General features: G+C 53.2%; 1 protein-coding gene across 9 annotated transcripts in view; it reads right to left on the bottom strand.

Moving 5' to 3' along the window:
- The window catches only part of ARHGEF2 (Rho/Rac guanine nucleotide exchange factor 2), a 42,668-nt gene that overhangs the window by 4,611 nt on the left and 12,108 nt on the right, over nt 1–25,949 (bottom strand). Inside the window, exons 4-18 of one of the 9 annotated variants that reach the window (XM_082456367.1) lie at nt 25,878–25,917; nt 24,569–24,662; nt 11,333–11,477; nt 9,059–9,126; nt 8,655–8,718; nt 7,753–7,882; nt 7,426–7,535; nt 7,130–7,276; nt 6,383–6,633; nt 6,050–6,175; nt 5,617–5,734; nt 5,164–5,412; nt 3,480–3,556; nt 2,876–3,045; nt 872–939 (exon numbers count right to left, since the gene is read on the bottom strand). In XM_082456367.1, the coding sequence (XP_082312493.1) occupies nt 872–939; nt 2,876–3,045; nt 3,480–3,556; nt 5,164–5,412; nt 5,617–5,734; nt 6,050–6,175; nt 6,383–6,633; nt 7,130–7,276; nt 7,426–7,535; nt 7,753–7,882; nt 8,655–8,718; nt 9,059–9,126; nt 11,333–11,477; nt 24,569–24,662; nt 25,878–25,917 (1,857 nt within the window). Of the gene's footprint in view, nt 1–871; nt 940–2,875; nt 3,046–3,479; nt 3,557–5,163; nt 5,413–5,616; nt 5,735–6,049; nt 6,176–6,382; nt 6,634–7,129; nt 7,277–7,425; nt 7,536–7,752; nt 7,883–8,654; nt 8,719–9,058; nt 9,127–11,332; nt 11,478–11,687; nt 11,742–19,333; nt 19,470–19,656; nt 19,851–24,568; nt 24,663–24,954; nt 25,114–25,877; nt 25,918–25,949 lie in introns of those variants that run through there. The other 8 variants (XM_082456370.1, XM_082456369.1, XM_082456371.1 and 5 more) reach the window with 8 other exon arrangements.

The raw sequence follows: 25,949 nt of genomic DNA, 5'->3' as shown, positions 1-25,949 counted from the left end.
TTTGGGAAAAGTAACACGTACTTTTGTCTTAAAAACAAAAGTAAAACAATGTGTGGCAGGGACTGCAGGCTGTCCACCAGTTTTCATTCTCCCCACTTTCCTTTAATTAGAGAAGGTGTGCAAGTTTCATCTGGGCACACAGCTGCCCAGTTACACTCGATTTTCCAGCCTGGCTTGCAGCTAGGCATTGGCACGTGACTAAATTCTGGCCAACAGACGTGAGAGTCTTCCAGATCTGCCCTTAAAAAAAATCGGTATAAACTCTCCTTGTTCTTTACCCCTCCTTGCTAGCTGGGATGCAGATGTGATAGCAGGAGCTGGAGTAGTGATGGAGACACAGACATAGAGGACATAGAGATGGGGAATCTTCACATTGAAGAGGGCAGAGCTGCACAACTACTCTGTACTTCCCACTTCTGGACTCTTATGTGGAGAGAAATAATCTAGGACTCTTATGTGGAGAGAAATAATCTACCTCGTGTAACCGACTGATTTTTGTTAATCTTTTTGTACAGCAGTTAGATCATACCCCAATTAATATAAGGCCCTATAGTAAAAAAGTAAGTTACTGTCTTAACCCTGTTATTCCTAGTTTCCCTGCCGAGAGGAAGCCACAGTAATAATATCTTATCTTCCTAGAGATATTGCACACACATATACAAAATACATATGACATATATCTATCCCCAATATTTTCACATCAGTGGTAGCATATACTTTACAGTGTTTTAAACCTTGCTCTTTTCGTTTAACAATGTATTTTGGTTATGGATCTACATCAGCCCTCATAGAGCCATCTCACTTTTTAGACAGTATTCCACTGTGTGGATATATCATAAATTATTTAAACAAACTCTGTGGGTGGACTTACTCTTGATACGCCGCAGGTAAGCCTCATCCTCTGTCTCAATCAGGGGGAAGTCCTCCCTGGATGGGCATCTGGAGGGATAACAGGTTGGGTGGGGTTTGGGGAAGGAAGTCAGGTTACACACCAGGAATCTGCCTACCCTCCTTCCCAAACATGCTCTATTTCTCCCTGGTAAGCCTCATCAGCTCCACGCCCTGGCTTCATCCACTCCTGACTCTCTCCTTTTCCTAGCACTGATCATCTGCATCTACTGGTCTGTCCCTCTCCAAAGGTCACCTGGAGAGGTAGCATAGTGCAGAGGGACAACTACAGTTTTTGGCATCAAGCACCCTGGGCTCAAATCCTGGCTCCACAATTTACCAGGTGGTAACCTCTCTATTTCCTCATGTGAGAAATGCGGACAATATCTTCCTCACAGGTTTTCTGTGAGGATTAAATGAAATAATGTACCACTGCTTTGAACACAGCAGAAGCTCAATAAATCAATTATAATGAATAATATTATTTTCGCAACTACAAATATTAATATTATTAATAAAAAGGGCACTATAGATCTATTGTCAATGGGACAGGTACTTTGCCTTGTTTTCCTAGAATAGGTAATTTCATACTTTGCACGCATTTCTGAAAAATTTGTTCAAAGTCTTAACTGCAGAAGTAAAAAAAAAAAAAATAGGTTTACATAATATAAAGTGGAGAAGAATACATTCTCTGAAAGCTAAAAAAAAAAATCATAGGACTTCCCTGGTGGCGCAGTGGTTTAGAATCCGCCTGCCAATGCAGGGCACATGGGTTCGAGCCCTGGTCCGGGAAGATCCCACATGCCGCAGAGCAACTAAGCCCATGCACCACAACTACTGAGCCTGCGCTCTAGAGCCTACGAGCCACAACTACTGAAGCCTGCGTGCCTAGACCCTGAGCTCTGCAACAAGAGAAGCCACTGCAATGAGAAGCCTGTGCACCGCAACAAAGAGTAGTCCCTGCTTGCTGCAACTAGAGAAAGCCTGCACACAGCAACAAAGACCCAAACCAGCCAAAAATAAATAAATAAATAAAATATTAAATTACTTTAAAAAAAATCATAAACATCCTAACTGAATTTATTCTTCAGGCATAATCTTTGAGAATCCATTTTCAACATTTTACATGCACTTCACTTTTTTTATCACAACAGACACACAGTTGACTGCCTCAAATCTAATGTGTGTCCAACAGAAGCCAAAGATCTGCTGCTTCAGCACATGAAATGATTTCCTTCTTGCCTCTGTTGTATGGAGTTTGAGTTTTGCTCCTCTTACCACTAGTATCAATGCTTTCATTTTCCTCTTTTTCTTTATTTCTTTCTTTCTTTCTTTATTTTTTTTAAAATTTTTTTTAGCTGTGTTGGGTCTTCGTTTCGTGCGAGGGCTTTCTCTAGTTGCGGCAAGTGGGGGCCACTCTTCATCGCGGTGCGCAGGCCTCTCACTATCACGGCCCCTCCCGTTGCAGGGCACAGGCTCCAGACGCGCAGGCTTAGCAGTTGTGGCTCACGGGCCCAGTTGCTCCGTGGCATGTGGGATCTTCCCAGACCAGGGCTCGAACCCGTGTCCCCTGCATTAGCAGGCAGATTCTCAACCACTGCGCCACCAGGGAAGCCCCTCTTTTTCATTCATTTTTAGAAAATAAAGGTAAAAGACAGTACAATCCAAATAATGGCCCACTGCCTACAGAGTAAGATGTTAATGGAGGTGAAATTGTACTGCTGGCTGGCAGGTATGCCAGAATGTGACAGCTTAAAGTATTCCTTTAGCTTGTCAGCTCATGCTGCATTTGGAAGGTGGTTGCGGTCGTCATCACATAAAGTGTGACTTTACAGGACAGTAGAACATAGATGACATTTCCTGCCTTGGGCCATCTTGTCTCTCCCCTGGTCTCTGCCTCCACCTCTGAACCCTGGGTTCCATTCCTGGGAGTGCTGTGGCCTGGGGCCTGAAACTGCAGGTACTGTGAGGCCATACACACACTCACACTCGCACGCTCTGCTGAATGACGCGGATCCAGGTGCTCCGGTCATCCCGGGATGCCGTGTGGACCTCATACATCTCAGGGGGTGCCGCGCTGATCAGAAACATCCCTTTCTCCTGGTTGGCGATGTCCCGCACGATTAGATTCTGCAGTGACACCACCGAGGGCTTGTCCTGCCAGTCAGGGGAAAGGAAGGATTAAAGCTGGGAATCCTGACCCCTGGATATTTGAGTCTTCAGTCCTTTTGGAATACCCAAAGGATTGAAGAGTCAGCCGAGAATACAAGTTAAGAACCCAGGCTCTGGTGCCAGCCAGACAGGACTTAGAAACGTTTGTGACCCTTGACGATTTAATTAACTTTAAGCTTTACTTTCCTCATCTACAAAAAGAGGATAATAATGGGCCTTCCTCACAGGTGTAAAAGTGCCTGCATACAGTAACAATTTGTCTTGGCTATTCTTATTTCTCCTTATTATATTATAGTAATGGTTACAATAACAGCTGTTTGACTCTAGAGGATTCCAGGGTTCTTCTAGGCTGGGGTAAGAAAGCAAGAAGGGCCTCAACACTTGTCTGTGCTGAGGAAGAAGAAGGTAGAAGGTCTCACCAGGGCAGGAAAGATGTACTTCTGGTCCTTCTCCTGGAGGAATACCAGCACATCTGTCATCAGCAGCATGAGCACATCTGGCAGGAGGATAAAGGCAGGAGGACAGTCAGCATTATAGAGTGTCTGAGCAGCTGTTTTTCTTTCTCAAGGACCAGGTCTACCCCATTAGGTTAGAGCTCCTGTTTCCCCTCTTCCTGACCTCTCTCCCTCTGGTTGCTTCCTCCACTTTTGCAGACCTCCCACCTCTCCCATTCTTATAGCTCAGAAATGGGGGGTAAATGCATGTGCCATCAGATAAATCAGCTTCTTGGGCTAGAGGTGCCCATAAGCGATCATCCAATGCCTGTGGAGAAAACCCTCTTTATACAACGAATGCGGGTTTCTTAACCTGGGGTCTACAGACCCCCTAGGATGTCTACTGTTGGGCTTCAGAGGCTCTGCAAATCCTCTGAAGTTGCATAAGCAACTTTACATATTAATATATCACACATGTGTATTTTTCTGTGTGAAAGGGTCCAGAATTTTTGTGAGGGAAAAAGGATTCCCAGAGCCTTTCAGTTCCATGTTGAACAACTGACTAACATAAGACCTTTTTGGATATTTGGTCTAAGCTCCTCCCTACCCCAGCATATTGCCACTTCTCATTTTGTGCTCCACAGGGAGGGGAACAGTTGGGTTCCTTATCCAGCTCTCCCACCACTGAACAATTCCAATCTCCTTCAACCCCAGCAGGCCCTGCTTTGATTTTCCTTCTTTGCCCCACCTTCCAGGCTCTCAGATCCTAAGAGGTCCTGTGCTTTAAGACTTAAGGGGAAATAAAGGTCAAGCCCAAGAAAGTTGGATGTCACAGTCGAGAAGACACACACTTACCCTTTGCCCTTGGAGATCTTTCTAAGTTGTGGGCACACAGAAGGGGAGGGATGTCAGAAATAAAGCTCTCCACCCTTGCTATTTTTAACCCCCCCATGCTTTATATTCTTAGCTTCTGCGTGGGAGGGATGGGAAGGAGAGAAAGGGATGAAGGAGTGGCTGGTGAAGCCTGCAATACTCAAGCCTACGGAGTGGGGATTTCATGACACAGGACAGAGGTGCAGGCAGACTCTGGCCTCAGGTAGCACGGTATACTTCTGCCCCTCATTCCTCACCCCCACAGCCAAGGCCTGCAACTCTCTTGTCTTGATTGAGGTAGGAAAGCGTTGGCCAGCGCAGTCTGGGAAGAGAGCCTGGGAAAAAGTGCCCCAGCCCAACATGCCCCGCCCCCTTTTCTCTTCTCCTCAGCCCGCCCTTCCCTGGGCTCCGCCCCCTCCCGTGGGCCTTCCCTAGCTGTGTTCCCAAAGCTCCTGTCCATTCCCCAGCCCTGGTGGCTGGGATTCCAGCTGGTAGAACCAACTACCCTGATCTTGTCCTCTGCTCCTGGAATTTCTCTGTTTTCCTCATCAAAACCGGTAGCTTTCTGGGCATGCAAGAACCAAAGAAATGAATAAATACTGACAAGGAAGTCCTTGTATCGCACGTGAAATCCAGTATTCAGACTTTTGTTGCAACAGAGACCACATATTTTCCTCCCACTGGGTCTCACCCTGGGTATAGGGCTGCATTAAAAGAGGTCCTAAGGGCTTGGATGCTTCTCCTTCTTTATATCTGACCGCGGACTCTTGCCTGGCCTGCCAAGCTGACCACTGACCTTTGAAGCGCCCAGTAGCTGTCTTCCAGAGCAGGCAACCATCGTGGATGAGCTTGCGCCGCAGAAGCTCCTCTCGGCCAAAAGGGCCCTTGCCAGGCACCGGGGTCTGGGCCCGAGGGTCCATACGGTTGTAGATCTCCTGCAGGCGGGCCCCTTTCTCCAGCTCGTGCACATCCTGGTCTACGTTGGACAGCAGCTCCTTCACCAGCCCCAGTGCCGTCGTCAGGTCCTGGCGCTCCTCCTCGATCCCTGACACCGGGGGTCAGCATGACGGAGGGATGGCTCAGCCAAGCTTCAAGCCAGCCCCAATTCCCACCAATCTCGATTCCCACCTTCAGAGGCTGCCCAGCATTCCACATCTGACCCTATCCCTCCCCCCTTGGTTATCCCGAGCCATTTCTCACCCCAGATAGCCCTCTCCCACCTTCCTCCCTCCCAGGCTCTTCCTCTCACCGTGGGAATGCTGCAGGATCCGGTTGATGAGCACCGGGTACTTGGTGATGCGCTGAGTCACCAGTAGGATGCACTCCTGTACACCGTGCCGCTTCAGCACGGCCGAGCGGGTCACTTTCTACAAGAGCAGAGGAGGGCTCAGGGCCAGAGTGGGGCCCGAGGGGAGGGTAACAGAAAGAACGCTGGAGCGTTCTTGGAGCCTAAGCCCTGGTGCCGGCCCTAACTTGGCCATTTACCTCACACCGGTCGGCGTAGGTGACCCAGTCTGGAAAATGGGGACGACAAGGTCACAGGTTTATTGTGAGGACCAAAGTAGCAAAAGCACTTGCTCTACTGCTATGAGGGGCTGCTGATGGGATCCACGAGCGGATGTGTCCACAAGGGTTGGGCCACTAGAGGAGGCTGAGTGTGGGTCCTGGAGAGGTTTGCTCACCCGGATGAACTGCTGAAAGCGTTTGTCTCGGGCATATAGCTCCTTGTAGAGCTTTAAGGCCTTGGTGTGGCGGCTACAGAACTCCGAGTAGGTCTTCCGCATCTGCTCTGCGCTGGGACCTGAGAACTAGAAGTTGGGGGAGCAGGGCTGGGTCAGCATTTCCCCAAAAGCCACATCTCATCCCCAACACCCTCTGGCCTCCCACCAAACAGGCGGGCTTCCTGCCTCTCCAGCTCTCTCTGGCTCCACCCCCTAGAGTTTCGAGATGAGAAATGCCCACTCTAGTCACACCTCCTCCCATGAATGCTGCCCACGGGTCCTGCCTTTTCTCACCTGGCTGATGAGCAGGTCACCCAAGCGATGGATGACGAAGTTCCGGGTGCTGCCAGGGCACAGGGCCTGGCGTCGGCGTTCTAACATCTGGCTGAGGAAGCGTGTATGGATGTCACTGAGTTCGTCCACGCAGGGGAACAGGCCCTGGACCACTCCCGGCTCCAGCTGTAGCTCTTCCAGCATCCCCGTGCGGAAGAGGCGGGTCATGATCTTCAGGGTCCGCACATGGTGTAGCTCTGTCTGGATCAGCTCTGTGGGTACGATGGGACACATGGCCTCTACCCTGGCTTGGCCACAATTGGTGGGGCCTAGGCTGGGGACCTCAGGGCTCATTTGAGGTTTTCAAGATCCCTTCCAGGTTAACATTCTGCATTATTACAATCGTAGATCATTTTCTTATCATTTTTTTATCTTTATGCCGTGCCATCTTAAGCTATGAGCTGTTTTAGGGTCAAGAACCATGTGTCCCCTACATGTCTAGGTTTCCCACAGTTCCCAGTACAGTGTTGGAACAGGCAGAGAGGAAAGACTAAGAATTGACTGGAAGGAAGGGATAAAGAAGGGCTTTGGAGGTCAACAACCCAAAAGGTGGGGGCCTAGTGGCTACTTGTGGGGATGCCAGGCAGGGTCTTGAAGGCCAATGGGATAAGAGGGCAGGGTCTTGAGAGGTAGGGGCTGGCAGAGGAAGGACACAAAGAAACAGGACTGGTGACAAAAGAGAAGTCTGGGGTGGTCTTCTTGGCTCACCATAAATGACATCCTGCTGCTTCATCACCTCCTTTTTATGCTGCTGCAAGAAGTTGCTATCCACAGCAAGGCTCCAGGAATCAGCTGCAAAGTCCTTCTCATCCATCTCAAAGTCACTCATCAGCTCATTGTAGATCACCTCCGCACCTGGACGTGAGTGGGGGAAACAACTCGGACCCCAATTCTCTTCCCTGGGTCCTGGGCCCTTCTCTAGATCCCTTCCCGCCTTGCCGTTCCCAGGACTGCTCCCACCTGCCCCTCATGCCCTGGTCTCCCTGAGGTCCGGGCACAGTCACCTTCGTCGATGAGGGACTCCACTGACAGGGTCCGGTTCCGCATGTTGAGGGAGTCTGTGGACTGTGAGAGGATCCGGCGCAGCCCCAGGGGAGACTCATCGTTGAAGTGTCTGAGGGGAGGGGAGCCTTGTTGCATCACCCGACTCGGGCAAGAGTTCCCCTTCCCGGGTGGGGACCCAAGGTGGGATCCCAGAGGCAGTCACCCCAAGTTCTCCTTACCTGTCTGTCTATAATTCTGAACTCAGGGATGGGAAAGACCTCTCAGCCCCCCGCCTCCACTGCCATACTCTGCCTGCCTGGCTCCCCCTTCCCCAAGCAGAGGCTCACCCAGCAATGTTGGTGGTGGAAACACTTTTGGCTAAAGACAAGGAGGAGCGGCCACGGCGGGAGCCAAGCAGGGACTGTCGGAAGCTGTCGGAGGGGTAGATGGCAGAGCTGGGCCGCTCCCGAGTGGTGGCTGTCAGGGGGATACCAAGTAGGCAAGCGTCAAACCTGGTGCCTTCCCAGGATTCAAGCCTCCCAGGCTCCTCGACTAGAAGTGAGGCCTCCTCTCCTGCCCCACCTTTAGCCCTGTTCTAGTCAAAGAAAGATGATAACAGTAATTCTACCCGTATGTTTGTGCAATACTTTTAATGTTTATAAAGAGCTTTTCTTGCCTTATCTCTTTCCTGCCACAAGACTGTGAGCAATCTGCAGCTCAGGACGGTTAAGAGACTTGTCTGGGGTGACTCAGCTAATGGCTGAGCAGAGATTCGGACTCTGGTCTTTTTTTTTTTTTTTTTAACATCTTTATTGGAGTATAATTGCTTTACAATGTTGTGTTAGTTTCTGCCGTATAACAGAGTGAATCAGCTATATGTATACATACACAGACTCTGGTCTTTTTGACTAAGCACCACGCTCTTTCTGTTACACCAGATCTGTCTGAATTGGCCCTTGACAACTTCTGCCAACATTCCCAAGTGCAGTGTAAATAACTAATAATAATAATATAAGGTGTGACCAGACTCAGATGACCAGCCATCCCAAGCCTTCGTCCCCATTTGAATTCTCCTGTCCTGCCCCTAAGCCCAAGAGTCCGGACCTCCCTTATGACCCCACCAACAGCATCCAATTGAAGAGAGGAAGGCACTGTGCCAGGGAACGACCTCAGGGGGGCAGCAGAGCTCATGGGCTGAGAGGCCTGGGGTCCAGGGTCCTATGGGGGCTCCAGCATCCTCACTACTCACTCTTACTGCGAAGTGAAACAGACTGCAAGGCAGTGTTGTTCTTCAGCAGGGCAGCTTTCTGTTGCTGTGAGACAGAGAGCAAGAGAGAGACACCAAGAACAGCTGTCACCCTAGGGTCACCCCCATAGGCCCAGGGCAGGAGCTGGGTGGCTGCCCCCTAGGGAGAAAGCTGGCACGATGGCTAAGGGCATCAGGGTGGCTGAGCCCAGTGCTGAGGGGATGTGTCTACAGCAACAGGCTGGCCCCCTCTTGCAGGGCCTGTGGCCTGGGGTGGAGGGTCTGGGCTGCCCCCTGGTGAGGAGAGGGGTTGAGTAACACAGGGTGAGGAATGAACGGAAAAGGCATGAGGGTACCGCACACTCACTACCCTCTCCCCCAGCCCTCTGCCCTCCCTGCCATCTCACCTTCTGCTTGACCTTGGTACAGTTGGCGAGGGTGTCTTTACAGCGGTTGTGGATAGTCACATTGCAGGCTGGGAGGGTGGGGTAGAGAGGGTGACGGGAGGGCCAGGTGGTACGGGGGGGACACACCCACATGCAGACACCCATCTCCCCATGGCCACACAGCCTGAGACTCTCCCCCTTCCCAGACTCCTCGGCCATCGCCGCACCCCAGTCCCTCTCCTCCCGCCTCCCCCCTTCCTTCAAGCAGGAGATGAAGTGAGGGGGTATAGGTGTGGACCGCAATTAAGCCATCAGGAGGGGTAGGCAATCCTGACTCAGAGATGACCTGCGAGGTGGACTAGAGGGAAGAAGGGGTTACTGGCTGCCAGAGATGAGCTCAAGAAGCACAAAGGTGGTTGAGAATGACAGATGGCAGAGAGGACGCCCACGGAACAGAAGGTGGCACAGGAGCAGCTGGGATGGGAGCTAGGGGCAGAGAGGGGGAAATGAACATCCCCTGAGCTTGATCCTAACCACCCCTTGAGGTAGATTCAATGATCCTCATTTTATAGATGAGGATCCTGTCTCCTGGAGAGGTTAAACCATCTGCCAGAGGTCATACAGCTAGTGGTAGAGCTGGGGTTTAACTCAGGAGTGTCTGTGCACTTCCTGTTGAGCCATACGCATGCCCACAAACTCTGGCTAGGCCTAAGCAGTGCTAAGGCTGATGGATCCAGCGGTAGAGCGGGGGACAGGCCATGCCCTGCCCCTGCCCGACACGCCTGCCTGCCTTCTGCACTGCTCAGCTATGCTTGCTATGACTCCAGCCTCCCTTCCGGACCCGGGGAGTCTTGTTCCCCAAGTAAGGTAAACCCACAGCTCCCACACTCCATCTGCTTCTCCCTCATCACCCACCCCACCCTGCCATGGGGTAGGAGAGAAGAGGAGAGGAAAGGAAGAGTAGCTAAGCCTAGGCACTGGGACTACTGGCCGTCCCTTTCCCCAACATGCCCTCACAGCCCTTGGCCGTCTCCAGCTTCCCCTCCCCCGTCCAACAACACCGGAAACTCTGCTAACTCCTTCAGACAATACCCAGCACCGTGCTTACTTCCACAAATACAAGGCGAGCAGGGTGGGGCAGAGGGGCAGACAGAAGTGGGGGCTGGAGCTGCGTCCACCCCCCCCCCCGGAGCTCCCTTCTCCTACCCCCAGCACCCAGTGTCTCTGGATCGAACCTCCGCTTTCCACCTGCTCTCAAAATAGCGCTTGCTGCCCGCCTCCCTGGTTCCCCTGGCAACAAGCTTCCAGATTGGGAATTCTGTCAGGTCTCTAGAGGGATCTAGATTGGGGTTCCCTCCTCATCCTCATAACTCTAAGTTGAACAGTGAGGAAGTAGGGAAGCCTCGCTGGTTCTTTCTGGGGTTCCTTCGCAGCTTCCATAGAGATTTAGAAGCTAAAGCTTTTGTCCCTCTGTTCCGCCGTAGGCCACAACACCTCCGGTCCTGCGTTAATCAGAAGCAGCTCTTTGACATGAATCTGGGTGCGGAGGGGGGTGGGTAGACAGGGCAGGAGCCCTCCGTGTAGGCATCTTGGGGAAGGAAGAATTCGTTGCTTGTACTTACAAAATACAGGACTACCCTTAGATGTGGGTGAAGGTCAGGAGTTCTATCTAATCCTTATTCCCCCAACATACACATTGCTGCCATATTCTCTCTTTCTCACTGTGTATCAGTCAGACTAGAAATCTGAGACACGGGGGTCCTAATCCCTAATCCTCTGCTTCAAACTGCAGAGATTTAGAGATTTCAGGCTCCCCCCAGTCAATAGAAAGGGAAGGGGCAAGGGGACCCTGAAGTCCTGAACACCCAGTTCTGCCCAGGAAGATCGGCAGAACAGCTGCAAGGCCAGCAGCTTCCCACCCAGCTCCCCTATTTCCACCCCCCCATCCCACATACACACAACATTCCTGCTCCTTCTCCACTCAGTTCTCCTGACCCTCAGCAGCTGTTCAGGGAGCTGGGGGATACCCAGCGGACGACAGCTGCAAGGGGAGCCACCCCAGCCTCCCCTCCCCCATATCCCCAGCTAGTCCTGCTTAGGACATATTCTGACTGCCACTACCCCTAGACATGAGGACAGGGAGAAAGGGATCAAGCATCTGGCCCTGGCATTTGGGCCCTGCGGGGGCTCACAGAGGAGAGTGATCCTTATGGATCCAAGGTAAAAAGAATGGATAGAAAGATTAGGGTCAGTGGGCGCTGACTCAGAGTGACATTCAGGGTCCAAACAACTTACTTGGGCAGATGAGGGCCTCCTTGGCTGTGATGCTCTTGTTACAGGCATAGCACATGGTCATGCCCGAAACGGAGATGGTGGTGAAGAGGTGCCCGTTGGTATAGCGGGCGTCCTTGGCTTCCTTCATTTTCTCTTTTTCCCGGGTCTGTAGAAGGGGCGAGAGAGACAGGAAGTGAGGCTGGAGGATGCCAGGGTGCCTGAGGAGTCCAGAGACACAGGCCGAGGGCAGAGGCAAGGGAGCAATGCCTGCCTGAAACACACCACTTCCTGAAGCAGAGCCTGCCGCGCTGTGTCAGAGGCAGCTGTCCAGGAGTGACCAGGCCAGCCCCGAGGGCCGAGTCGGCCCCTGACCTACCTGGCCCCTGCGGCTGGGCTGCCTCCTGTTGCCGCTCATCTCCCCGGCTCTAGACCTCCACGTCCTCACTCCACCTCCCAGCCCTAGCTCTGCTCGCCCCCGAGCTGCTGTACTCCCTTCTCTGTGCCGGGGGAAGATGCGCAGAGAGGAGGGGAGAGCAGGCGAAGCAGAAGGTGCCAGCTCACCAGCGCTTTCAAATCTATGGGAGTTAGCTCCTCTTATAACCATGACAACCAGTGTTGGAGCCGCTATCTCCGTGGCAGTGGCAGTCACAGTGGGGGGCAGGAGATCCCCTTATTAGATTGGCTGAAGGGGGCAGAATGCCTCCACTGCCACCCCCAACCAGAGGTCAGGGTCCCAAACCTCTGACTCTTCCACATCTGCTCAGCCAAGGTACACGGGGCCTCTCTGTGGGAGGCAGCGTGTCCCCTGCTAACCTCGAGGCAGGAGGAGCCTGGTTTCAGTCTCCGGTCACTTGTCCTCTCTGGGATCTTTAAGAAAGGAAACTGGGCCACCAAGGTCTCATTCCCGGCAGGAAGTCTATTCTGCAGTCTAACTTTTATCCCTCTCATGCTACCCTCCAAAACCTAGGATATCTCCCTTATTCCTCCTCACCCAATTAGTCTAGGAAGTCCTTTCTGGCATCTACCCTCCATCCTCCAGCGGCAATGTCGGTTCCTCCTGCTCTGGTCTCCATCGAGATGGGGCACACTCTCTGGGCCCTTCCACAGAACCTCAGAGGCTGGCATTTCCCATCAGCTTTCTCTTCTCCTGCTTCCCCCTGACCTCTGCAGGTCAAGTGATACTCCCTGACCTCTTTCTGTCCCTTCTCAAGCCCCTGAGCTTTCCCTGAAACTGAGGAGATGAGAAGATGGGACACCATGCTTTCCACCTATTCCAGGACCCTCCTCAGTGGTCACCTCAGAGCCCTGATTTTCCCTCCACTCTTAGAGGACTGACAGCAGGAAGAGGAGCTGGCAAGACCACTCCCTCCAAGGATTCCCTGCCTCTCAGAAAGTGAAGAGCGAGATCCTGATGGCTGAGGCTGAGGGTAATGAGCCCCAAGTCAGAGGACACTGTCTGGGGCCCCAGGGCAGTGAAACAAAACTCAGAGGAGAATCCTCAGCCTGGACCTTGGGTGCCCAGTCCTGACTCTCAGCTGAAGCCACACTAGCAGTTAAGAGGTGGGGGAGGGGAAGAGACACACTGGCCTGGTGTGAGCGTAGAAAAGGGAAGTGTGAACGGGCTGAGTCAACAGCACAGGGGCCAGAGGGCACTGGACTACGATGCCCTAGGGTCTCAGGGCTTCCTGGAAGCCCAAGATCCTTCTCTCTCCTGCTTACCCTCAGAAGCTCCAGGTTCATGTGACGATGAGCAGAGCCTAGGTCTTCAGGTCATTTCCCACCCAATCATCCATTTTTCTTTTCTCCTCTCCTCCCATCCTCCTCCTCTTCCTATATCATAGTCTCCTTCCCATCCCCTGGCCTCCCTCCTCTCCCACATGGCCTCCCACCTTGGCTGCCCCTTTTTCACCCTTGCTTCTCTTCTACTGCCCTTGGCCTCTCCCTGCCCTCCTCCTCCTAGACCTTGTCAAGAAAGCTCACCAACTTTTAACTCTAACCTCCCTTTTTCTATTCTGGTACCTACCTATCTGGACCACTAGAAAATTCTCCCTTTAGTCTAACCTCCATCTGCCCTGCTCCAAATTATAGTTCTTTAGGAGATCAAATCCTCCTCTGAATAACAGCCTTTATAGGACCTCAAAGTTCAAGTCCAAATAGCTCTTCTTACTGCCCTATAGTCTGCCTTCTCTTCTCCTCTCCTGCTCTCCCAACCTTCTCTATGACACAAATAAAAAAGTTGGAGGACTCACTATGTTTGAATTAAAAGTAAGCAAGCAAAGAAACGTGAAAATCATATTAAAAGAGCAACATGGGGAGGGGCAAATTAGGGGTATGGGATTAAGAGACACAAACTACCATGTATAAAATAGATAATCAGGGAATTCCCTGGTGGTCCAGTGGTTAGGACTCCACGCTTTCATTGTTGAGGGTGCGGGTTCAATCTCTGGTCAGGGAACTAAGATCCCGCAAGCCACGCAGCGTGGCCAAAAATAAAAACAAAACAAAACAGTAACAGATAAGCAGCAAGGATGTACTATATAGCATGGGGATTTATAACTGTTACCTTGTAATAACTTTAATGGATTATATATAATCTGTAAAAATACTAAAACTAATATAATATCGTAAATCAACTATACTTCAAAAAATAAAATAAAAAGAGCAACATGTCTGAATCAGGGTCAACTCCCAAATGGGCAGTCCTGCAGATTTGCCCTAGGGCTGCTACAACTCCCACTCCCCTCCCCTGACCTCTTCCCTCTGCCCTCAGGCCTCCAGGAGCTCTCACCTGGCAAAGAAGCAGGGAAAGGGAGGGAGAGAACTAGGGGCAGCCAGAGAACAGGGTCTCTCTGGCATCAACATCCCACAGACGACCCAGCTACTCTGGGCCCAGGCTCCCCCACCTCCCAACACTCACCCTCTCTCCAAGTGACCCTCTCTCTAGGTGGGCCAGCAGTGGGCAGCAGCCACAGCAGCAGCACATCCCAACACGGACACTGCCCAGCAGCAAGCGGCCCTGGCACTGCCTAGCGCTATTGTCCTGGAGGCAGTCCGCACCCGCCCCAGGGCTCAGGCTGGTGAGGCTAGAAGGACACAGGGCCTGCTCACCAGGGGTGCCTGCTCCAGAGACGGAGTGAATGGGCTTGTTTGGCTCTCTGTCCTACTCTTTCCAGATATTCTTAAGATCATCCCAGTTACCCGCCCAACCGCCAGTGGGACAGCCCCTCACCTTCATGGCCCCATCTGTCCACCAAGAAAAGGGGCCATTACTCTGCAATCCACAACACCCACCCCAACACTCAGTGGCCCTTCCTGCTTGGTTCGGTCCTCTACTGTCCAGTGTCCAGAGTCTTGCTTTCTCACAAATCCTCACAGAAAGTCTTTCTTGCTATTGCTACACAGTAAATGAATAAAGCACAGGAAAGCACCTAGCACAATGGCTGGTATACAACAGCCACTTAATACATGTTTAGAAAGAAAGGAAGAAAAGAAGGATGGGTGGATGGATAGACACCAAGACAAGGGGTCCCAGCAGCACCCTTGCCTCTACTCTAAGGATCCCCTCATTCCTTATCAGAGCTTCAGAGCTTTCAATCTCCTCCTCTCTCTTTTTTTTTTTCCCTGCTGCACCTCGCACTTGTGCGATCTTAGTTTCCTGACCAGGGATCCAACCTGTGCCCCCTGCAGTGGAAGTACGGAGTCCTAACCACTGGACCACCAGGGAATTCTGGTCTCCTCCTCTCTTGTTTATTCTTTTCTCCCTCCTCCCAGACCTTTTCTCCTGATTCCTCTGAACTTCTTAGGACCAGATGGTATCCTCTGAAAGTCAGAAGAAGACCAACCCAAACTTTCCTTCCACCGTCATCCCAGATCTTGGTCATTTTGGGGAAAGAAAGACTAGGCGAATGGCAGAGGACATTGAGGCTGGTGGCTCAAAGGCTCATAGAACAGAGGCAGTCTCCCCTTTCTCCGTATTTTGTCTCCCAGGCCGAGAGATGAGGAAAACAGTGACATACGTGAAGCCCAAGGAATGCCAAAGCCTGGACTTCGGCTTCCTGTTCCCAGGCGGGCAGCAGAGGATGGCGGAGCCGACCCAGAAGAGTAAGAGCCTCTCCAAGCAAAGTCTAAGCTCTTAGCTGTCCTTGTTCCTCCACTGGGTATGTCCAAACCAAGACCTCTGGAGAAGTCACGTGGTGCTCAGAATGACCTCTGCTCCAGCTGCAAGTGGCAGCAGCCCCTTCCCCAAGGTGGCGCAGCCTCTGTCCAGGCCCTTTGTTTAGGGACCAGAAGGCCCCCGGAGGGTTCCACTGGGTTTCCAGTCATCTGTGGCTTAGGCCCTGGACAGCAGAGGTTCAGAGTCATAGGCTGCAAGGGGCACTGAGTCATGAGGGATGGGCTCTAAGGCTGGGAAAAGAGGAGAGAGAGGGTTCCTGGCCATGGGACTGAGAAGAGGGCTTGGGATGGTCTCAGCCAGGCTCTGCTTCCTTTATGAGCTTCCACAGACAAGATAAAGGCAGGAGGCTAAGGAGAAGGCGGCCAAACGGAAACGCTAACGCCAAAGCCAGAAACATAACACAAAAAGACATCACTGAACACACAAAGGCACTTAATAAACGCTTGCCTGATGAATGAAGATGAGACACCGGACAATGGGGGTGGGCACACTGGTGAAGCAGAAGAGGGGTGCTAAGGACCATAGGGAATAAAGTCGGGCTACCCTCAGACCCAGGGATCCTGGACCCCACCCTAGCCCCCCCTCCACCCGGCCACACCTGTCGGGTCAGGAGAGAAAGACAAGCAGAGACGGAGGGGGGAGTGATGCAAACAGACGGGCATTTGTGCAGGCGAACAATAGCTGTGCCAGGACTCCCTGCCCTCCTGGCACAGGGCAGGCCGGCTGAGTTGGGAGGGGGGCAGCTGCTGCCTGCAGCCCCTCCCCCACCCTCCCCCAAGGAGACATAAACAAACCCAGAAGGGTCCAGCCAGTTCCTCTCAGCCATTTCTCTGACCAGCTCCAGGAACCATGACCAATCTGCTCCCTCAAGCGCCTAGATGATACTTCAAAGCACAGACTGAAGCTAAGAATGGAACTACTTCCTCGCATCCAGAGTGCAGTGAGCCCCCTACTTTGGTGACCATAATTCAAAACAGTGACACAGAGCATCTGGGGACAGGCAGACCGACACAGACACACACGCACACCAACATACAGGTCATGTGCACGCATGGGATTCATTTCTTCAGATCTGTCCCCTCCCCGACTCCAAGCTCAGGGTTCCGGGGAAGTCAGAGGGACTGAGATTGGACCCCTCCTTAAATCCCTCGGGCAGCCCTGGCAGGTCCTTCTCTAGGCAGCATCCAACCCCCTGCAGTCACTCTGTGACTTCCTTAAGCTTTTGGCTCCCTTCCCCCATCCTTGCTTCTCCCCCTCCCCTCAGCTCTTTCCCTAACCTCCAAGAAAGGCCCCTAGAATCTTTTCCTATTCCCCCAAAAGTCTCAGCCTCCCGGGAGACCCCCAATTCAACTTCCCCCCCAACCTGCCAGCACTCTCAGCTCCCTCCAGGGCTCCCCCAGCCCTCTTCTCCGGCTCCAGTTCTAGTCCTGCACACAAAGCCAGCCACCTCTCCAACACTCAGAACAAAGAAACAGTCTCTCTCCTCTCTCCCCACCACACTCCAAATCTGGGGTCCTTGAGATTCCAGGGAGACCTCCCTAGCCTCCAGGGCCATCCCTGATCCTCTGGCCCCTGCCCCCTCCTAGGCAGGAAAGGAGCCTTTGTTCTGAGAGAGGAGACAGTTAGGGTTTGGGGGGGAGGAGGGAGGGAGGAACAGGGAGGAACAGGGGATGAAAGAGAGAAAGGGACCTCTGGGGTTTGGGGCCTATGGAGGTAGGAAGTAGAGCAGAGAGAATGAGGGGGTGGAGGACTGAAGATAGCCTGAAAGAATAGAAATGGAGTGAAAAGAGAGAGGAGGCATGAGGAGGGGGAGCTGCACAGAAAGATTCTAGGAGGGTGGGAAGGAGAAAGGGACAGGTTCGACTTAAATTCCTCCTACTTCAAGGAGGTCCCGCGGAGGAAGGCAAGGAATGGGGTAGGGGGGGGATCAGGACATAGCTCTGAACCATCCCCCCACATAGGTAGCAGGGGAGACCATCTTCCTCAAATTATCTCGTTTCCAGCGGCCCCCCTCTACTTCCCACCGCAGTATAAAAAGAAAGGAGACAGCTGGTGTGCTTGGGGGAGGGGGAAGAGGGGATCCAGGGTTTGTTGGCTAAGAATCAACTCCCCCCTTCTGTAACCACAGCTTTCCGGAGGTGGCCCTCCCCTTCCGACCAGCCCAAACTGACAACCAACCTCCTCCAGTGGCCTCTCTGCCCTCTCAGATCTACCCACTCAGCCCCTCACATCCCCACCCCCAGTCAGATTCCCAAACCCCCCAAAACCAAGGCCAGCCCCAGGACAGAAAAAGCCAAGCTTCTAGATTCCCAGTCCCCCCAACTACCAAAAAAAAAAAAAAAAAAAAGGCATGAGGACCCAGGTATCTGGCTCCCCAACTCTTCCCAGTAACGGAAAAAGGACCCGAGTATCTACCTTCCCAGAACCCCTGTCTATAGCCCCTCTCCAGGTCTGCCCCTCGCCGGTGCCCCCATGGCTTTCCCTTTTAGGGTGGAACCAAATTTCCGTGGTTTCAAAAAACCTCTCCACCCCCCTTGGCTCTGCTCCAGGGTCTCAGCTCAAACGGTTGAAAAATAAACAGACTTTCATAGCTGGGGCCTGGCCTGGCGCAGGGTTGAGAAGAGCCTGTCTGCCACCCCACTGCTCCACTGCACTTCAGCCATCTCTCCTCTGACCCTCTGTTTGTCTTAAGCCCTACCCAAATCCTCAGTTGCTTTCCTGTTAGCAGAACCTTATCCCAACCCCCTAAGGAAAAGTTCCAGGATGGAACCTCTCCCAACTTAGCCTCTAGATAGGTAGCCAGGCTAGGAGCTAGCAGGGAAGTGTGGGAAGGGGTTTCCACCATCTCTGAGGACTCCGAAAGGGTACTGCTCCCATGCCTGAAGAAGGTGATGGTGATCAGCATAGGCTGCGTGCCAGGGCAGGACACTGGGATTGGAAAGAGGCCAGAGGTTAAACCAGCTATGGACTGGGTCTTGGCCTTTCCCATAATGGGTACAGTGTGGGTGCCTTGAGCAGCTGGGAGGTGCTGTCTGCATGCACCACCTTCCTCCCAGCTCTCATTTATTCACCTACAAGTCAGCTTCATCATTTCTTGGGGGCTGAGGTGTGGAGAGGTCATGGCCTTTGGGAGTGGGCCTGGGTACAAAGGCAGAAATAAAGGATACTTGGAAAGGAGTGACCAAGAGCTCAAGATAGGGGTGGGGGCTAGGGTAATTATACATCCAGACTCTTGAAATGGTAGGTGAACAGTCCCAAGATAAAGAGTTAAGAGAGCTGGGGTGGGGAGGAGGGACGAGGGCACAGTGCCAAGTGGGTCAGCCTAAAGGTTTCAGGTTGTTTCAGGCTGCAAGGACAAGGAGCTTGGAAGCTGGTGGGGCAAAAAGGGATGGGGGGACCCTCTGTGTTTCAGGAACAGGGGTGCTCTGGGCCCCAAGGATGGAAGAAAGGATCCTAGCTACACAAAGACCTCTGCTCCCTTCACCTGAGGGTGATGCCTTGGGGGGAAGTGAGCCGTCCCTAAGCTGTCCTGACCCCAGTCACCCGCCCACCAGAGAGAAGAACTGAATCACAGCTGGAAAGTCCATCTGCGAGGAGAGGAGGAGCTGACTTTTGTCTCGGAGGGGTGGTGATAGTGGTGGTGATGGTGGGAGGAAGCCGGGAAACCACCCCCTCCCACCCCCTCCGCCGGATGGCGGGGACAAAGAGGGAACGACCAAGCCAGCGACGGCAGAGTGGGGGGATACCGAGAGCAACCCGGTGGAACCCTGGCGGAGGGGGTTCCGGAGAGCTTTCGCCGCCCCCACCCCCCGACACACACACCTTCCTCTTCCCGCTCTGTCCCTTACCGGAGCAACTTTCTTTCACGCGGCCCAAAACACCCGGTCCCGCCAGATCGGAAGCCCCTAAACCCCAGGTCCTCTGGCTCCCGGGATCCCGGCAGAGAATCTGCGTGGAGCTGGAGGCGCGGGTCGCGTCTACTGCTCCCCCAGCCCCCTCCCCACTCACTCACAGTCCCCACCCACCCCGTCCCGCCGCGTTCCCGGCCGACGCTCCGCCCGATTTTGGCGCCCAGAAAGCAGGCGGGGAGACCCGGGGGCGCTGCGGGTGCCGGGGATCGAAGGGCGCCCTGAGGACCGCGGGCGAGAGGGACAGGGGTTTCAGAGCCCACCTTGCTGGCCAGCTCTTTGCTCCGGTCGATCCGCGCCCGTGTGAGGGATTCGATCCGAGACATAATCCGATGGGGGGGGGAGCCCAGGAGGACGCGGCGCGGACCCTGGCGTCCGGCTGTTTTGGGGGGAGGGCGGGGGAGGGGTCCGACCCGCACGCGTCGGTCTTGGGGACAGGAAGTCTGACTCCCCTCGCCCGGCACCCAGCGCCAGTTCCTCAAACCCGAGTCTCCACCCCCGCCCGAGCTCAGGAAGGGGGGAGGCGGGGCGGAGGGAGGGCGGGTGCCGAGCGCCGGACGGGACGCCTCGGTCCGTGGAGGGGCGGCTGGCACGAGTACAGGGGGCCGTGGACTAGCTTGCAGGGCCCCTCTGCCTGTTTGCCCTCCAGCGCCGGGCGCCTCTAACCCCAGACACCCGCCTCCTGGCTTCGGTTTTCCTAAAACCCACCCTGGCCCGCCTCGCAGCCCTCACCCCACCCCTGGTCTTCCCTTTCCCCTCCTCCTCCCCCTCCGCAGTCCATCAGTCTAGAAAGACCCGCGGGCCGGAGGATTCCAGCCGCCCCCAGCTCTCCAGGGAACCCGGGACCAGTTCCTTCCTGGCCTTCGGGGCCCATCAAAGCAGGCCAGAGCCGCCGACCCCTTTTACGACTGGGGGCAGGCGTGGGGAGAGGGCGGAGAAATCAAAGGGGAACTAAAGGGTGGATCTTTAGAGGGCCTGAAAGGGAAGATTCACTCCTGGAGGTTGAAGAATCTGAGAGGAGAGCATTCTTCCACAAGCCCCCAGCTCTCTGGGGCCTTACAAGACCGCCCTCGGCCCATCCTCTTCCCTCCTACCTCTGCCTCTGCTGACTACTGGGGTGGTGGAGGGGAGGAATTCGCCACTGTTACAGAAGACTAAAAAGCTGAGGAAGTCCTTCCTTGTGTCTAACCCCAGTTCCCTCTGTTGCAAGTTAGGCCAGAACCAAAAGACCAGCAACCAGCCTTCCCCAGTCAGGGACAGTTGGAGTTTGGCCAGTCTCTCCACAAGAAGAAGGGGTGGAGTGGGACATTCTTTCTGGACACTTTGCCCCAGCCTGAGGCAACCTCCACCTTTTGGGGAAAATTCCTCCTCCACTCTAATTATAATCACTCACATTGAAGTTCATTTCTGCCTCTCAGGGTCTCCCATGTCTCTGGGAGAAAGAGAAGTATAGAGAGTCCTGGGACAGAGCAACTTATGTTTGCAGGGTCCTGCCTGATTTCTGGTCCCCAAAGGTGTGGAGGAAGGAGGGAGGGAGAGGAGGCCCAACCCAGACCCAGCGGCTCCCTGCCCGGTTTCAGCAGTAGGGCCTGGCTGCAGGTTTCAAGCCCAGCTCAGCACTCTTGTAGGTGCCAATTTTAGCCTCTGCCACTATTTTGGGCTCCACTGCCTTACCACTGGCTGAGCTAGTTGGGCTCCTCACCACCACACTGCTCCTCTGGCTTCCCCTCCTGCCTAGCAACTCCTTCACCTCCTTCTTCACCCATTCCCCTGTTTAGGATCCTTATATAGCAAAGACCAGAAAAAAAGGAGAGAAAATAACCATGCCCAGCTCTAGGCTGGATGGAAATTAGAAAGCAGAAAGGACTTTCCCAGGGCCATGAGGGAGGCTGACTTCTCCAGGCTTGTACCTGCAGGGGAGACCTACAGGAAGGCCCTAGGAACTCCCCCAAACCAGCAGTCTTGAGGCTCCTGGGCCCAGAACCCCAGACTTACCTCCCCCCAGTGGGCAGCCAGGGCTGAGGAATGTACTAAATTTAAAAACAGACCGCCAGAAGCCAGAATCCTGGCCTCAGGGCTCCACCCACTAGGGGCCCTGAGACAAGGGGTAGGCTGAGACCTCGGCTTTTCTCCCAGGCCTGGGGTGGGAGGGTGTTTCAAGCTAAGGATGGAATCTTAAAGGGCCAAACTCCAGTCTGGATACCCAATAATCCCGGGACCTGAATCCCAGAGTTATCTGAAGGATCTCAGTCCCCAAACTCAACGTAGACGGTCTCTATGAAAGGAGAGGACTTAATCTTCCAACCCTCTTCTGTCTCCTACCCAAATCTTCAATATACTTTCCACCGATCTGCTCTTTGTTACCCTGCCTCTCACCCTATGCCCTCTTCTTCCTCTTAAGAGATGAGTAGTAAGGAAGGGGACTTGCGGGGTGGGTAAAGGAAACCGGTCTACCTTTAAGAACACCTGTGCTTTTAGTGAGCTAGGCCTGCAGCTTGACTTAATTTCCATTTCTGTATCCTCTGGAACAGTGAACCCTTTTCCTTTCTCCTTGGCATCCCCTGCCCCTTCCAAACCATTTTCATCCCAATCCCTGCTCCTCCTATCCAGTGATGCCACCCAGATTTTCAGAAATTATATTTTTAGATACACAAAAACAAAAGCCAACCCTAATTTCTGCCAGAATCTAAAAGTAGCCACCACTTTCTTTAGCTCATTTAACTTGACAGATATGTCCCCCACATTTCAGGAGTAGGGAGGCCATCCCAGGGAAGAATCTGGTTGTCAGCGTCTTGGCCAGTAGGTGAGCAGAGAAAGCCACAGGGATACCTGGGCCCAAGTCCTACAGTGCCCAGGAGGAGGTTTGCTTTTCTTCTTATTACTTTGGACCTTGTGTATTCTGGGAGCAGATGATTAAGGCATTATTGACTCCAATGGCCATCCATCAGAAATGGTGGAAGAAGCGAAGAGAGGGGATAAACTGTTACGTAGGTTTACTGACAGAAGCAGAGACAACAATATATAGTCAAGGCTCTAGGTTTGTAACACAGCTCCACCTTTTGCCAACTGTGGGATCTTGGGCAAGTAACCTAGTCTCTAAGTTATCTTGTCTATGAAACAGAGATTAAGGGGCTTCCCTGGTGGTGCAGTGGTTAAGAATCCACCTGCCAATGCAGGGGACATGGGTTCGAGCCCTGGTCCGGGAAGATCCCACATCTGCGGAGCAACTAAGCCCGTGCGCTACAACTACTGAGCCTGTGCTCTAGAGCCTGCGAGACACAGCTACTGAAGCCCGCACACCTAGAGCCCATGCTCTGCAACAAGAGAAGCCACTGCAGTGAGAAGCCTGCGCACCTCAATGAAGAGTAGCCCCGGCTCGCCACGACTAGAGAAAGCCCGCGCATGGCCAAGAAGACCCAATGCAGCCAAAAATAAATAAGTTATTAATTAATTTTAAAAATAATAACAAATGTAAATAAGAGCTTTAAAAACAAAACACAGAGATTAAAATATTTATCTTTGCCAGAGTGTTATACGAATTAAATGAGATGACCTCTGGAAAAGTGTTTTGTCAACTCTGCAATGCTAGTCAAATAGGAAGAATAAGCTACTTCCTTCTCTCACTGCTTGACTGAGCTTCTCTCCACCCCCACCCCTGGTGTTTACCTGCTAATGGCCCCTATCCTGAGCTGGGAGGAGGGGGAAGAAGAGATTTAGTGACTCAAGCACACACATTCATGAGGGTGGAAGCAAGATGGACCAGGAGATGACAGAGAGGGAAACAGGAAGACAGAACAAGAGTCCTAGTAAGGAAAGGCGACTGGGACAATGTCCTGACGATGCTAGCTCTTTTCTGCTGGCTGTCTGGGCTTCAGTCTCTGCCCACTTTCTCCTTCACCCCCTCACCAAACTGCTAGGCCAAGGGCGGGCAAATGCAGACCAACTGGGATCTGGATGGCCCCTAGACAGCACCGACTTCCTCTACCATTCCCACTGCAGGAAAAGAGCGTGATTCTGCTGTCAAACTCTCCTACCCTGAACAGAGAGGCTGTGGGGAGAGGGAGTCAGACCCAAGGTCTGGGTGTTGGCTTTGTTCTCTAGAGAGCTCTGCTCCCCTCCACGGGAGAGAAGAAGCCTCACTGTGCCCACCTCGCCCTGCTCTCAGACTGCCTGATCTCACGCTTCAGCTCCCCGCCTGCGGCCTGCAACGAGAAGGAGCTGAGAACCTGATTCTTTTTCTGCCCTCCCTGCCCACCCAGAGGAAGGAGAATCCTGGCTGAAAGGCTGGCAGAGAAGAGAGTGCTGGCATTGCCGGCGGGGCCAGGAGGAGCCCAGGTAACCTTACTGGGTGAGAATCCCGTGGTGCTTCCAGGTGAATCTGATGATGTCTTGCCTGGAGTTTCTCTCAATGTTCAGGAGCCACCCCGGTGGGAAAGTACATGCATGCTTGGGGAAGCCAGGAGAGGAAAAGGGGGGAATGGCTCATTCTGCCAGTAAATGAAGAGAGTGGAAATGAATTCAAGCAGCAGGCAGAGCTCCTAGTTTCACCAGAGCCGGGGGGATGGTAATAAGGAAGAGAGCAATGTGCCTTCACCTTCCTGGGGTCGGAACTGCACGTGGCCCCACTGGTACGGTGTGCATGCGCTTCCACAATCATACACTTTCCTGGCTTCCACTCTGCCTATGGTCTCATTTCAACTCCTTCAGCTGCCATATCCACCCATAAAATTATGAGTGTAAAAGCACTTTGCAAACCCGAATACTCTCTGAAGAAGTAAAAAGTATTGCTGTAATTATTATGATTATTATGCCTGATGGTTAAGATTTCGGCTGCCCACCTCTCAGCTATGTGGGGTCTCCAGAGAGGGAGGGCTAGGCCACTCCTCAGCTTCTGAGGCTCCTGGCCCATCTCCCCTTCCAGCTGTCTACAGCTGGCTGCTAAGCTGGAGACACAGGGAAAGCAGAGGAAAGGTGATTTACTGGGACAGAAGGAGGGAGACTGGGAGATACACCATGTTCCTTTAAAACTTGAACCATTACCCTGAGTCTCTGCCTAGCAGGGGAAGCTGGGGAGGGGAGCGGACAGGCAGGGGGAGGGGAGCGGACGGTGAGGTGGAGGGGAAGGGAACTGGGGAGGGCAGTGGGTCCCGGGCCTCCTGCTTCCCCAACTCCTACCTTGGCCTTTCCGGTCATGCCCAAGATGAAGCTGAGGGTCCGTCGCAGGGAGGAGCCTGCCCAGGTGCCTGAGCCCCCTTCCAGTTGGCTGCAGCTGCAGAGAGAAAAAGAAGAGGTGAAGAGATGGAGACGGAGCTGGAAAAGAACAAGATACTCCCAGAGATATGGTAGATGAAGTGCCATGACCAGGGGAGAGAGAATGGGGAGATCGGGGGAAAGACTGAGAGAAGGGTGAGGAAGAGAGAGGAAGGACTCGGGAGAAAGAGGCTCCCACTCCCCTACCTCCTGGGATTTCCTAGATATGGTCACTACAGTTTCCCAGGCCCTTCTATTTATGAGGAAAACTCCAGGCTCCTCCCAGATAAATACAGACTCCCCCTTCCTACCTAATCCAGGCCCAATCTCCTCTTTCATGCTGCTTCCCAACGGAAATGATACGGGGAGGGGGGCTCTCCAAGGGGACGTTTTCCCCTCACAAAACAAGAGTCCTGTGTACGACCCTCCCTGCTGTTTGGAAAGGGCCTCTGGGCCTAACGCCAATAAGGACTGAATTTCCTGGGATTTCATCAGCCCCATCCCATGAGCTAATCCCAAACCCAGAGCCAGGAGGATGTGTCAGCTAGAGATTTTCAGGACCACAAATCAGAGCTTGATATCTTAAAGGGCCCATTACTAGCTCACACACCCACACTGTCTTAGAGGGCTGACCCACTCTAATCAGGCTTCAGCTGTAGGAGCCAAATAAACAGGTGCTGATTTTGCGTGCTTATTTACATAGATACTATGTAAATCTCCCAGCCTCCACCTCGATTCCTGAACAATATGCCTTCAGCCCCTGCCCTCTCCCCTTGGGGCGCTACAGCCCGTGCCCAGCTCTCCTCAGGGCCACTCCCCATTGGTCGATTATCTCAGCTATCCAAAGCTGATCCATGGTCCTTGGTCACCGTCTCTCCCTAAGATTGTGCAGCAGCCAATCTGCCTGCTCACTTTTCTGACACTGACAACAGCAGTCAACCTCCACTCTCTTATTTAACAGACACCCTGGGGTCTATATACTCCTTTTCTTTCCCTGATTTCTTCTTCATCCCATGGAGCTACCGGGAACCTTCTTAGCCTTCCCCAGCCAATGAGAAGAAGGGGAATTCTATGCAGCGCAGGTAGAAGGATATTTGGAGGTCTTTCATAAGAAACGTTCAGGGGAACAATGTTTCAGGAAACAGAGACCCTTGGGGCTACAAAACCCAGGGCCCAGTCCCATTGTCCCTCCCCCATCTAGGGCTTTGAAGGGCTCTGTGTCCCCCAAACTCACCTTTGGCTGAGGTCAGCGGCAGAGGACTGGGACAAATTCCCTGCCAACACAAAAGGAGACGTGAGGTGTCCA

This window comes from Balaenoptera physalus (assembly GCF_965194825.1).
Source record: "Balaenoptera physalus genome assembly, chromosome: 1".
NCBI classification, from domain to species: Eukaryota; Metazoa; Chordata; class Mammalia; order Artiodactyla; family Balaenopteridae; genus Balaenoptera; species Balaenoptera physalus.
Note: the sequence above shows the minus strand (reverse complement) of the source record. Positions and strands in the feature narration are given on the sequence as shown.